At 54.3% G+C, this 13,720-nt stretch overlaps 1 protein-coding gene across 1 annotated transcript in view; it reads left to right on the top strand.

Moving 5' to 3' along the window:
* Window positions 1-13,720, top strand: part of DUOX2 (dual oxidase 2) — a gene marked incomplete at both ends in the record, with an annotated part of 39,877 nt that overhangs the window by 6,075 nt on the left and 20,082 nt on the right. The window contains 2 exons of the mRNA XM_082061110.1: window positions 12,846-12,937; window positions 13,575-13,663. Of these exons, the coding sequence (XP_081917236.1) occupies window positions 12,846-12,937; window positions 13,575-13,663 (181 nt within the window). The remainder of the gene's footprint in view (window positions 1-12,845; window positions 12,938-13,574; window positions 13,664-13,720) is intronic.

The following is a 13,720-nucleotide window of genomic DNA, read 5'->3' as shown; positions in this document are numbered from 1 at the left end:
TCTCCAAGATACTTACAGTGTTTGCTCCACTGCTGGCATTGTCTCCCTGGTTAGATGCGAGATCCCCTGGAAAGCAAGGGGCAGAAGCAGCCTAGCCCCAGAGGTAAGGATTTAATGGCAATTATTTTACGTCTTCTTGCCCACAGTGAGTAAACTGAGGCAGGAGCTGTGGTGGACAGAGGAGGTAGGACCTGCAGCGACACAGCCCAGGAGCTGTACAACCACAGTTCTTACAGAGCACGTGAAGAAGCTGCTATGACAGCATGTAGTGAGGAAAACAATCATCCCTGAGCGATGGCCCTTGTGTGTGCCCGTCCCCATGGTGGCAAGGGGAGAAATCCTCCACCTGCAAACCTCCGTGCAGGTGGTGAACCCTGGTGTGCTGACCGCCTGCTCTGCAGGAGACACGATGCACAAAGGAGTCCCTGCATCCCCCATCATGTCACTGGCCCCATGCAAGCCCTACTGCAGAAATCCTGGACAGCTGGTGTTTGTTGGGGAGCAAGCAAGACACAGATCTGGTGTCTTTGTGCTTCAAATGGATCAAATTTTCTTTATTTAGGTTCATGCCTCTGTGTGTCTGATGCAACAGGCCAAAGCTTTTCTTCTGCTGAGGATGCAATGGGGGAAAATCATGTCTAAAAGCAGGACATGGGGCTGGAGAGGGGCAGATGCGTTGGCAGAAAGGATGGGAAACCTCACAGCACCCTGTGCTTTCAGGACATGGGATCTGTCCCACACCAGCTCAATAACTTGTGGTTGGTTGTAGCATCTTCCCATGATGCTTCCAGATCTGACATGTCTGGATGCAAGAAAGACTCGAGAAAGGCCCCTCCTTTTCCCAAGGGAGTCTTGTTGGTTTGATCTTATGGCTTTTGTCCCACTGCTTGGCTCGTTAAAGTCCTTTCGATGCTCTCCTGCATCCCTGCAGGGTGCTGCTCCCCGTGACAAGGGGTTTTCACCTTGACACATGTCAACAAGCCTCGTCGTTCCTTGTGGACACCTCTGCCAGGGCAGCTGGGGGTTCGCAAGAGCCCCTGCTTAAGAAACCAGCCCCCCAAAATGCCCAAAGCATTTCCAAGGAGCAGGGCTTTAATGACGTTTTATCAAAAATAATAATTCTTGCCCATAACAAATCACATTAGTGCAACACAAATATGATGTGAAAGAAGTAAGTAACTTAACAGCAAGGGTCTTTTTTCAGATAGAAAAGAGTCCAAATACTGAAATTATGTCCTTTACAATTAATTGGGCTGAAGCTGCCCGGGTCTCCAGCATTCAGATGTAGTGATCTCCTTATGCGGGTGCTTGGAGGCTCCCTCAGGCTGTGGGTTTGGTGCCAGAGCCCGTCTTCTGTTTGCAATAACGCAGCCTGATGTGTGTCATTTCTCACCTTGGCTGGCTCTGGCCTCCGGTTTGCGTTTCGTGGTGAGCCCAACCAGCCCAAGTGTGCTCCAGCTGGATGGGGATGACTTCAGCCTTCTGGCTCTGTCCTTCCCTCTGGCAACTTTTCAGCCCACACTAGGCTAGAAGTCTCACCTAACAAAGCCCAGGTTTGAAAGCGAAAAGAAATCACATCACCACATTCTCCCCGAGCAAACTGCACCGCAGGTTTGCTCAGTCTGTATTTCTGGAGCAGCTCGTGCCGCATCCAGCCTGGTGGGGTTGGGGTCTGTGCCTGGCTTTCCTAGGTAGGCCAAAAGGTCTACATGAAAAGGTCTGTACTTTATCAAGTGCTTGAGAAAGAGATGAGCAGGTTTAATCACCGTCTTTTGGAGTCAGGGGTCCTCCTCATGAGAACGTGAGCAGTGAGCTCAGTTTCTGCTGTGGGAACTGGTCATCGGAGACTTGCTGCACCACGTTGTGCCAGGGCACAGGGCAGGAGGGACATTTCTCCTGGGACAGAGATCCCCAGGGGAGGGTCCAGCTCAAGTCATCAGAGCTGGGAGCTGCTCCCTTTGCAGCTCTCTGCAAAGCCTGTCCTTTTCCAGAGGGCACGCACTGGGAGATACAGCCTGCAAAGGTACATCACATCACCCCAAGGTGCCCTCGTGTGCTCTTCAAAGGCAGTTGAATGGGGAAATGGGTCTCTGGGGACATCAAGAAGGGTTTGTGTCCTGCACTTTCAGACCCACCTTCAGGGAAAGTGCAGGAAAAACTTTCTTCTAGATGCTGTTGAGTTTGGAGGGCTGAGAAGGACACAGTCCTTCGTTTGCACAATGAGAGTTGACGTACACTTGAGTCATCTCCTGGTACTCCTCTGCTTTGTCCTTGCGGAGATCAAAGAAAGTTTTCAGCAAGTCCAAGTTGAAGTAGTGCAGTGCGACAACAGCAATCCCGGCCACAAGACAGAGCAAGCCTGGAAGACAACGTGCTCCCTGTGAGCATCCCTGTAACCATCAGCACACTGCCACCCCTCTTCTCGTGTCCCCCTGCCAGGGGAAAATGCCTTCTCTTATGGAAAATCATAGAATGGTTCGGGTTGGCAGGGATCTTCCCAGCTCCTCCAGTTCCCCCTGCCATGAGCAGGGACATCTTCAACAGCTCAGGTTGCTCAGAGCCCCGTCCAGCCTGGCCTGGGATGTCTCCAGGGATGGTTCATCCACCACCTCTCTGGCCAACCTGGGCCAGGCTCTCACCACCCTCAGGGCCAACAATTCCTTCCTCATGTCCAGCCTGAATCTTCCTCCTTTAGTTTAAAACCACCACCCCTTGTCCTATTGCAACAGGCCCTGCTTAAAAGTCTGTCCCCATCTTTCTTATGGGCCCCTTTTAAGTCCAGAAAGGCCACAACAAGGTCTCCCCGGAGCTTCTCTTCTCCAGCTGAACACCCCAACTCTCTCAGCCTGTCCCCAGCAGAGCTGTTCCAGCCTCGGATCATTTCTGGGGCTCCTCTGGCCCCTCTCCAGCAGGTCCATGTGTGTCCTGTCCAATCTCTCACCCCAGCACCCCAAGTTCTTCTCCTGGGGCTGCTCTCCATCCCCGCATCCCAGCCTGGATTGACACCGGGGCTGCCCCGACCCAGATGCCCCAACCGTGCACGTGGCCTTGTTGAACCTCACAAGGCTTGCATGGGCCCACTTCTCTTGCCCAGTGTAGCTCAGTGTCCTTACCAATCGCCAGCGTGAGCCAGAAAGATCCCCCATAGCCTGTGTGCAGGACTGCGGTCCCAAAGTGGATTGGGCACATCAGGGAGTTCCTCACAGTGGAGAATGAGATCAACGAGAAGATCATGAAGGCCCCTGTGATCAGCAGCATGTAGCCTCCATAGACTAGGACGGGCATGGAGAAGAGCATGTTGGAGATGAGCCAAGTGCAAAAGGCCACCCTGGAGATAAGAGAAAACAAACAAACGAGTTGTGCAAGTGCCAGGCACTAGGATGATCTGTGAGGATTTCCAGGTGGGGGGAGGAATCTGGAGTCCAGGTTGCATTGCATGAGGCCAAGAAGCTCTGTGGGCAGGCTGGAGTGACCCCAGGCTGAGCAAGCAGACGTGCAACGCTCACACTGCTGCATCCCGAAGGCAGAAGCCCGGATTTCCTCCTCCCATTGCTCAGCCCACAGACTGTACCAGCCTCGAGGAGGTCACGGCAGTGTATGTGGACTATCTCAGCTCCCTGTCTTTCCACGCGTGGGGCAGAGAGCAGCACACAGCACTGGGATAACTGCTGCTATGGACCAGGGCCTCTCACTCCATGGTACCACCAGGTCCCTCTCCAGCAACCCTGCTCTCAAATCCAGTGCAATGGTCCTCACTCTCCACAACCCATGCTAGAGAGGAGCATCTCCTGACAGTTGTGGACCAGCTCTCCCTCGGCCCAGATGAGCAGCAACACATCACTGCCCAGCACAGCCAACTGAAGAGTTGAGGTCAACCCCATAATAACAGCATCACCAGTTTCTCCTCATCTGGTCTCGCTCCCAAACATTAAATACCCTCAGAAATGGGTATGGAAGAATTCTACACATGCCCTTGGGCCTCTTGGGGCCACTGAGGGCGGCAGGTCCACAGGGATGGGCCCCTGCCGTCATCACCACATCGCAGCAGGGATCTGCATCACGTTCCTCTCTCCTGTGCCCAGCCCTGGTGAAGCTGATCAGCAGAGAACCAGGACCATCCCTGTTATCTGCTCACCCCAAGGTGCCCTTGCAGAGGCCCCATCACGCACATGGATTTCCTCCTGGGAAGGGCAGCAGAGCCTTTCCCACATGTCTGCATCTCCCCTGCTTGGACCAGGAGAGCAAGGCTCACCAGAGAGTGGCCGACGCGTAGTGGCCGGAGATGCGGTACTGCCTGTGCAGGTTGCAGGGGCTTTGCGTGGTGAACTTCTCCGCCACATAAAGGATGGGGTTGGGCAGCCCTTTCTCCAGTCCTTCACCATAGCTGTGGTCGTAGTCTGCACCGAAGCTCCAGGCAAAGTGCTCGTTGTAGTTAATGGTCTCATTGACCTGATTCACTGGGTTTCCTGCCAGAGGGAGAAGATTGAGGTCCTGCTGTGTCCCAGTAGCTGGGGTGGACAGCAGGGTCCCAGGAGCCTCCGTGCAGACCAAGGCCACCCACAGAGCAATTGGAGACCCCCTGGGACCACGGCCGCTCCAGAGCTGCAGACAAGGACATCAGACTCACCCACCAGCGTGACATTCACCCCCGCCAAGCCGACATGCAGCCCGATGTCCACGTTGACCAGGGCCTGGCTGAAGGACTTGTAGGAGGTGTTTGCCGTCACCCAACCGGTCTCCCAGTCCCCCGTGAACTGCACAGCTGCCAGGAAGAGTAAGGCTGGGGTTAAAGAGGGGCTGGTCCTGGGCCTTGCTGTGCTCAAGGGGGATGACGGGCGAGCAGCAAGGGCGGCGTTGGCACCGCGGCACTGCCAAGGAGGGGAAGGAGGGCAGGAGAGCTGACTCAGGCCCAGGACGTGCCTCAACCAGCCCCCACGCCCTGGCAGAGCTCGTGTCCGCCCCGCGCTCAGCATCTCCTCCCTCCATTCCGGAGCAGGGCAGCTCACATCCCCAGGGATGAACCCCACGACCTGATTCCTCCTTGGACATCCTCTCCAGGACCTCCCTGCAAGCTGCCCAGCACGGCAAGCACCGCAGCCCCCGGGGACAGGGCTGGGAAATGAGCCCGTTCCTCAGCCTCGGGAACACGGGTGAGTTTCACTGCCAAATATTAAGCTCCCTAGATCGCCCTGTTAGTGAATAGTGAAGATCACTGTCAAACCGGGGTGGCAAGTGCCGTCACAGCTCTGCCAGACACTTCAGCTGGGGGAAAAGGTTGAAACATTTCTAGTATATGTTTTTTTTGGAACAGAATATCTTTTTTCCTGATATACTTTCACTTTGTGGTGGGCTTGACATTGTGACGCTGAGACAAGCTGAAAGTGAATCACGGATGGTTTGGGTTGGAAAGGACCTTCAAAGCTCCCCCAGTGCCCCCCCTGCCATGAGCAGGGACATCTTCACCAGCTCAGGTTGCTCAGAGCCCCGTCCAGCCTGGCCTGGGATGTCTCCAGGGATGGTTCATCCACCACCTCTCTGGCCAACCTGGGACAGGCTCTCACCACCCTCAGTGTAAACAATTTCTTTGAAAGAAAAAGAAGGTGACTATTTACTCCCAGGCTGAACAAGACCTTTTAAACCTGCCTGAAAATAAGTTCAGCTGCTGAATCAACTTGTGAGGGCACTGATCCAGTAGCAGCTCTGCAGGAACGTTTCCCAGCTGCGGGGCTGAGTGTGCCCTGCTGCCGCCAGACAGAAACCCTGACGCTGGCTTTAAAACAATCAATTCCGCCTGGCTGCGTCCTTGTAAAGAGAGAGGCACTGGACGGCTCCCCAGGGCTGAGCTGGCGGAGCAAGCCCTGACCTCCATCCCTCTGCCATCTCCATCCTGACACCACATTCCCGGGCAGCTCTGACAGCATCTCCCAGTATCTGGATGTCCCCAGGCAGAGGGTGACCACCACATGTCAGCTGGCAGAGCCCCACGGCTGGTCACAGCCTCGATATCTCCTTCTATCACCTGGGTGAACTGGGGGTTGTGTCACTTACGTTGTGCTTCACCATCCCTCTCCAGGCAGCCTTGTAGTCAAAATCTCTTAGATTTGGGGTCAGGGCTGGTTGCTCTCCCCATCTGGCACCTTCTATCCCCTCAGTACACATTCTGTCGCCCTGTCTGAGCTGGAAATCCCACAGCCGGGTTTCTACTACCAGTTCCATTTATTACACAAGTTTCTTCCTGGAAAGGGTTGTGAAGCTGCGGAACAGGCTGCCCAGGGCGGTGGTGCAGTCACCATCCCCACAGGGGTTGAACGGATGGAGATGAGGTTCTCAGGGACATGGGGTGGGTTAATGGTTGGACTCGATGATCTTGAGGGTCTTTTCCAACCAAAATGATTCCATGATTTTGTGATTCCCTGGTTTCTGCTAAACCAAATCCTTCATCTCCTTCTGCCTTGCTCCTTCAGAGGTCTTTACCCTCCCTCCCACCACACTTCTGCCCTGCCTGTGTTTTATTTTGACCCACAACCTTGGCCATGGGCAGCTCAGGAGAGCTTGCACGGCCAGAGGAACCACCTGTTCAACCTCCGCTGTGCAGTCACAACCAGCAAAGCTCCTTCTCGTCTCAACAGTAACCACAGGCACCTCTGGATGCCAGGGAGGGGGAAGCCCTTTTGGGAAGCTGTGGGACTGCTTTGCAGAGCAGGGGTTGGGCAGACCATGCAGCCAACCCTGGCCAGGCCACGGCTGTGACCACCACCCGGTGTTTCCCAACACAGACCCTGCCCTGGGGTTTAATCCTGCTCCCAGATTCCCCCTCCGAGAGCTGAGCAGCACTTACTGACAATCACCACTCCCACGATGAGGCTGAGGAGAACCCGCAGCGTCCAGTACAGCCTCTGCGGGGAGAGAGGTGGGACATGAGGTGGGACATCAGCCCTGGCTGTCCTCCCGTCTCACCCTGAACCGGCCAGGACTGTCCCAGCATCCCAAACGTGGGGAGCAGATATGGGGAGAGGGGTCTCGCACCGCCCGTCCACGGATGCCCGGGGTGATGAGCAGGAAGCTGCAAGCAAACGTGAGGAAGACCACGATGACTATGATGGTGCTGACGTTGAACACGGAGGCCTTCCTCGGCTGCGGGTAGAAGGGGTAGATGCCGTCAAAGAGAGTCATCCTGCACCTCCGGGAGAGGGCTGGTTACAGTGGTGGTGGTGGCCAGTCCCAGCTCAGCTCCGGAATAACCAGCTGCAGCAGGTCCACCTCAAAACTCCCCGGAGGGGCAAGGAAATGTGATGCTGCAAGGAAACAAGCAGGTGAAATACTTCCCAGCAGAGAAACACACCGCCCAAAAGCTCTGAGTGGAGAGGAGGTGCCTGGGGCAGGGCTCCGCCAGCCTGGAGGGTTTGCGGCAGCCCAGGGAACCGCCAGCTGCTGTCCTGCTGCGGCTTGAGGAGCAGCACGAGCCCAGAAACCTGTCGAGCAGCTCCTCCCCAGACAGAGCCGGGTCCTTCCTTCCAGCAGCCACAGAACCACAGGATGTGAGGGGCTGGAAGGGCCCTGGAAAGCTCATCCAGTGCAATCCCCCCATGGAGCAGGAACACCCAGATGAGGTTACACAGGAAGGTGTCCAGGCGGGTTGCAATGTCTGCACAGAAGGAGACTCCACAACCCCCTGGGCAGCCTGGGCCAGGCTCTGCCACCCTCACCCCCAACAAGTTGCTTCTCAGATTTCAGTGGAACCTCCTGTGTTCCAGTTTGCACCCATTGCCCCTTGTCCTGTCACTGGTTGTCACCAGAAGAGCCTGGCTCCATCCTCCTGACACTCCCCCTTTCCATACTGATCCCCACGAATGAGTCCCCCCTCAGTGTCCTCTTGTCCAGCTCCAGAGCCCCAGCTCCCTCAGCCTTTCCTCACACGGGAGATGCTCCACTCCCTTAATCAGCCAGGGCTTTCCGCTTTGTGGAGAACCCTTAGAGGAAGCCCATGAGCTAGCAACCACCAGCAGGTGAAGCCTTCCTCCAAAACGACACGGAACCACTGATACATCGATCTCTAAGCAGCAAAATTACCCCCAGCCAGGGGCCACCACCTCCAAGTGGAACAAAGCCCACCAGCCCCATCACCTTGATGAAGCTTTTCCCCCTAAAAAGTACAATCTGGGGAGGCAGGACTGTTCCCGTGCTTGGTCCAGAGGGACCAGAAGCAATTCCCAGAGCGGGGATGTGGGTCCAAGGAGCGCACGAGCATCAGGAGCTCATCTCAAGGCTAAAGGAACATGAGTTACACGAGACAACAAAGTGTGTAATTCCCACAGATGGCTTTGAACTCCTGCTGGCACTTTAGTTCTAGCAATTACAGAGCTTCCCCCGTTCCTGGCTTAGAGCTTCTCTACCAAAACTGATTACATGCTTAGTCCTTTTATTTTGCTTATTTAATAGCATCTCTGCAAGCAACTACCCCGAGAAGTCTCCTAAAGTTAGGGAATGCTGGTGCTAATATGACTCACACCCAAATACAATTTCATTCTGTCCCTGCATGGAGGAGTTGATTTTATTCTCATTTTCTGAAAACAGTATTAATCGTATTTTTAGGTAAGATCCAACCCATGTGCCCACAAAACAGTCTGAGCAGCTATAAGAGAAGAAATAAATGAAGAGTTTAGCCTAGGACAAGTTAAATCTTGATTGCTTGAATTCCGCCAGATTTTTATATCTTTGCCCAAATTTCATATGAGATGCAGAGAGGGAAGGAAAGATTCCAAGTGTGTACTCACTGAAACACAACTCTTCACAGCTTAAACAGATACGGAACAACTGAAACCCCAAAACATAACATGCAAAGTGTTGCCTTGCTAAATCAAAATCTAAATTTCGAGCTATATAAAGGGAGATTTATATTTCCTCTATACTTTAGAACTTCTGGGAATAGTTTTATAGAGGATTTCCAGGGAAACAATTCTTTCTGTTGCTGTCCGCCCAGTCTTTCTCACTTGATTACCCTGCACAGGAGACCAGCTCCTTGGCATTTTTGCAGCTTTGAAGTGGAAAACCGGTGCCTGCAGCTCAGGGCAGGAGAAGCTGAAGCTGTCGCACCTTGGAAAGCATCCTCCATGCAGAAGCACGGCCATGGAGTCTCTGTGCGTTCCTCTGTCACAGTGTATGGACAGGGAAAAGACTAGAGACATCTTCAAGGAAAGAGCAGTAATTTGGCATAAACGGACAACTTTTCTGTTTAAAGTATTCCGGACTGGCAAGGGAGAAAGGTAAAGGAGGCAGAAAATTTGCCCAAAACCCAGGAGTTTCTTCTTAGAGAAACCCGGTTTTCCTGCCTCACGATGAATCAAGGACCTTTCTAAAGTGCCCAGATAAAACATCCTCACAGCAGAGCAAACAGCCATCCTAGATGGGGTTGCTCGGGGCTGCAGATGGGTATTTTCCATTGAAACAAGGAAAATCCTGTCCCCTGGAAACCGAATGACCAGAGCTGCAGTTCCGGGATGGGGGGACTGCATTTACCTGCCCCTTCAAGAGGGTCAAACTGGGACAGCAAAAACCGCCGGGCTAGCTCAGGATGGGAATTCATTCTCCCCTTCTTCCCCCCGCCTAACCAGGACCCCTCGAGCAGCGTCCGGGGGCTGCTCCCCGGAGCGCCCGAAGGGCCCGAGCAGGGGCGAGGCGCCCCGGCGGGGTGCAGGGGTGGGCGGTCAGCGGGGCGCGGGCGGGGCGGCGCGGGGGGTGGCGGCCCTTTTCCAGGTACCTACCTGCGGGCGGTGGCGGCGGTGGCGGGGATCGGGCGGCACCGTCCCGCACCGGCTCTTATAGGCGGCGGCGGGCGCGGAGCCCTATGTAAATGCCGGGGCGGGCCGCCCCGCAGCACTGCCCGCCGCACCGCCGCCGAGGTGAGCGCCGGGACCGGGGGCTGCGGACACGGGGGGAATTTGGGGAATCGGGTCCACGCGTGTCCCTCCTCCCCCTGCGTGGAGAACTGGGAGCCAGAGCCACGCACCTGCTGCCTGCGGGGGGGATTGTGCTGCTCTCGACTCCTCCTGCGTGGGGGACAAGTTGGGAAGGGGTCATGCATGGGGGGGTGGAAAAGATGGGGCTACACGTTTCTTTCCTGGGTGATGGACAGGGTGGATGAGGCCGTGTGTTCCCCCCACCTGCATGGATGCTGGTGTCCCTGCCTGCTCGGGGGACAGGACACAGAGTGAGATGGGGGTCACGTCCCCATCTGCACGGGGGACCAAGGGGTCGGGGCCACTGTGTCCCCACCTGGCTGGGGGACACACCTGAGTGGGGCACTAGGAGGTTGGGGATACCTCTGTCCCTGCCTGCAGGGACTTGGGGTTCTGGGTCACATGTGGGGACAGATGGGATGGAGTCACGCGTGTCCTCACCCGCAGGGTGCGACGGAGCCACGCACACCCTGCCTGGGAGGGAGCAGGGTGGCAGGACAGAGCAGGTTGGGACTGTGCATGTCCCTGCGGTGTGGGCACAGGTCACCATGGGGACAGGCAGGGACCTTCTGTCCCACCAGGGGAGGCAGCCCCTGCTGTGCACTCTGGTGGCACTGCGCCATGTGGCCCTAGGGGTGTCCCGAGGTGGACACCTCCCATTGGTCCCTGTGTGTGTGCACACAGGTTTGGGATTTTCTGGTGGGCATCCAAGGCTGGGGAGATGCAGCTTGCTCCCAGACCCAGGAAGGTGACAGTCACCTGGTCCATCTGCTGAGATCAGGTGGAGCAGGAGATCCTTGCTCTGGGGGAAGCCACGTGTTGCACTGTGTGCACCATTGTTTTTGGAGGAGTATGAAACTCCAGGGCACAGAGATCCTCTCTGATGGGAGAAAAAAAGATGAGGGAAGCAAGTGCTTGATTTCATTAAATGCAGAGGAAAGGAGTGACTTCCCAAAGGTGTCACAGGGAGTCTGTGGAACAGCAGAGCCCGGAGGGCTCATCAGACTTTACAAGCTTCCTGACGCTTCATAAGTCTGTGGAGCTAATCCAAGCTTGCAAAGCTTTCCTGCACCATGGGCTTCCGAGGTCGATCTGGTTTCCTTATGTCAAGGAACCCCCTGGGTGGTTTGTGAGATTCAGGAGGCAGGTGTGAGGACAGGGGGCTCTTTGTGGAGAAGCTTGGCAACTGGTCCTCAACTTTGGGAGAGCACGTTGGGGAGTGCTGCAGCATGGGAAAGATTGTGGGACAACTGGGTGCCACTGGCACGAGGTCCCCAGCCCAGATCTGCATGTCCCTCTTCTTAAGTGCATCCTGTAAGGACTGCTGTGACTTAGCCCTGCCTGAGAGGACGTTCCCAGTAATAGCTGGAGAAGGCTTGATGGTGTCAATGTCTCCTCACGCCTTTACAGACCAAGTTCTGCCGGGGAGAGCTGCTCCCAGGGAAGGGATTTGGTTCTTGAGGTTTGGTTGGGAGAGACAAATGTGACCAGTAACTTGTAGATAGACATAAAGGTAGTGTGGAGGCATGGGAGAGAAGTTCCATGTTGGTGGGAAAGGCCTCAGAAGTCTGTGGTCCAAACTACTTCTTGGAGCAAGACCACCACTGTCACTGTATCATGTTGTCCATGGTCAAGGTCCAGAGACGCCCCCCACAGTCTTGGATCGACTGGGCAATATGTGGGTTTTCAGTGCTGCGCCATGGGGAGATGAAAAGTGCCTGAGAGCCACCATGTCATCTTATGGCTTGGGTCAAGAGTGATTCCGAGAGCTGAGGACATGGGAGGTTTGCTTAGCGCCAGAAGGAATCTTAGCACACGTTTTCTGCTGGAGCCCTTCGAGAAGACCCAAGGGGAAGGGGGAGACCTGCTGCACCATGCCTGGTGATGCCTTCAGGCCTCAACTCTAGGTGGGGGTTGCAGCTCTGTCCGTGGAGGTGAGACCTGAACCGAAAACATGGTCAGCGCAGAGGCATCTCAACAGTGATTTAGTGTTAAATCCACGTTATGGGAACCTGATAACGAGGTTTGCATGTAATAATATTTAGTGAGGTGTGGAGCGCAGAGAAGCTGTTGTGACAGAGGAGGAACATGAAGATGTCACTTCTTGAGAAACAGCATGTCATAAAGGTCATAATACAGAAAACTGTCAGAAGGGAGTTAACGCGGGTTATATGCTGCACTCACAACCTGGCAACTAGTGTTCAGTTTATCAACACAATTAATGTGACTGCAAATGACAACATCTAAATCTCAAACCACTTCGTTTGCCAAGCGGATGGTGTATCTAGGGCTACAGAGCTGCTGGCAACATGGGAGCCTTTCTGAAACCATCATTTCTTGGAGTTTTGATTGAAACGATGAAAACAAGAAACTAAAAGCATCGCTTTCACTTGCAACAGGGCGCTGCAGGAAAAGCTGAAAGCTGTGCATCGTGCATCTCTTGGCTCTGAAGTGATGCTGCTCTTTGGGCACACACCTGCGGCACTGGAACAAGGGACAAAGAGACAGATTTAACAGAAAACCCTCTCTTGGAGTTAAATCCAAGCTTGGCGTTCCTGTGCGTGCAAAGCCAGCGGAAGCATTGTGGCGTTTTTGAGCAAAAACCATAGCTTTTGCTGTTCATGTCTGGGAATCCCTCTCCTCAGTCAGGTGTTGGCCGGGGTTTTAAAGGTTTATGTCCCACTGATGAAATTTGCTCTGGATCCAGGGCCTTTGTGGAAAGTGAGATGGTAAAACATCATGAGAAAGGCTGGTTATGAGACAACTCAATCGAGTTGGAGGATGATGGCAGCGGGGTTTTACCAGGCAGAAAAACCACCAGAGGGAGCTGAGATGATGGTCTGAGCATCCTCCCAGCTCCAGCTCCCTCCTTCTCCTCTCCCTTCGCAGGTTCCTTCTTCCAAAGACCCAGCGGCCACCGCGACCCGCAGAGATGATGCTGAGTTTGACGGTGGCTCTGCTGCTGACGTGGACCTGGGGAAGTAAGCGTGATTTCAGGGAAGAGGATCCAAGGGGGTCCGCTCCGAGGACCTTCCTCAGACTCCTAGGACATCCTGTCAGAAATGGGGATGATTCAGTTTGTGATAAGAAAAAAATGGAGCGAAACACTGAACTTGCAGATCAGGAGACACACCTACTGCTGTTTATGTAAACAACTTGTAACCAGGGCCTGGAGCTTCTTGCTAGGATTATAATAAAAGCAATAAAAATTAATGCAAGGGAAACAAAGTATATATTTATTGACAAGGGCTGATGGTGATACACAATGCAGAGCAAAGTGCAGTGTCAAGGTCTTTTCTTGACTCACATGAACACAGTGGGCATCAGAAGTAAGGAGAGACTTCTTCTGATACCCTGAGAGAGAAGGAGGAAATGAAGATCCTTTGGAGTAGACTGGTGGGGGCCAGAAATTGCTTTGGGGACATCAGGGTCACAAGCATGAATTTCCGATTTTAGACATGGCTTATCCCTCAAAAAGAGTGCACAACTCATCTAAAGAACTGTTTGTATAGAGAGTTTAAGAAAGAATATGGGAAAATATCACAATATAAATATAATATTGTAATGGAGGTGCTCGTTTTGTGTGTTTGTGATGCTCACCAAGTGGGTCTGATCTCTTGCAGGAGCCCAGGAGAGCATCTCTTGGGAGGTCCAGCGCTATGACGGCTGGTACAACAACCTGCTGCACCACAGCCGCGGCGCGGTGGGTGAGTGCCGGGGACGGGGACGGTGGGACGGGGCGAGCTGGCACGTTGGCGTCTGGC

This window comes from Streptopelia decaocto (assembly GCF_964273445.1).
Source record: "Streptopelia decaocto genome assembly, chromosome: 9".
NCBI classification, from domain to species: Eukaryota; Metazoa; Chordata; class Aves; order Columbiformes; family Columbidae; genus Streptopelia; species Streptopelia decaocto.
Note: the sequence above shows the minus strand (reverse complement) of the source record. Positions and strands in the feature narration are given on the sequence as shown.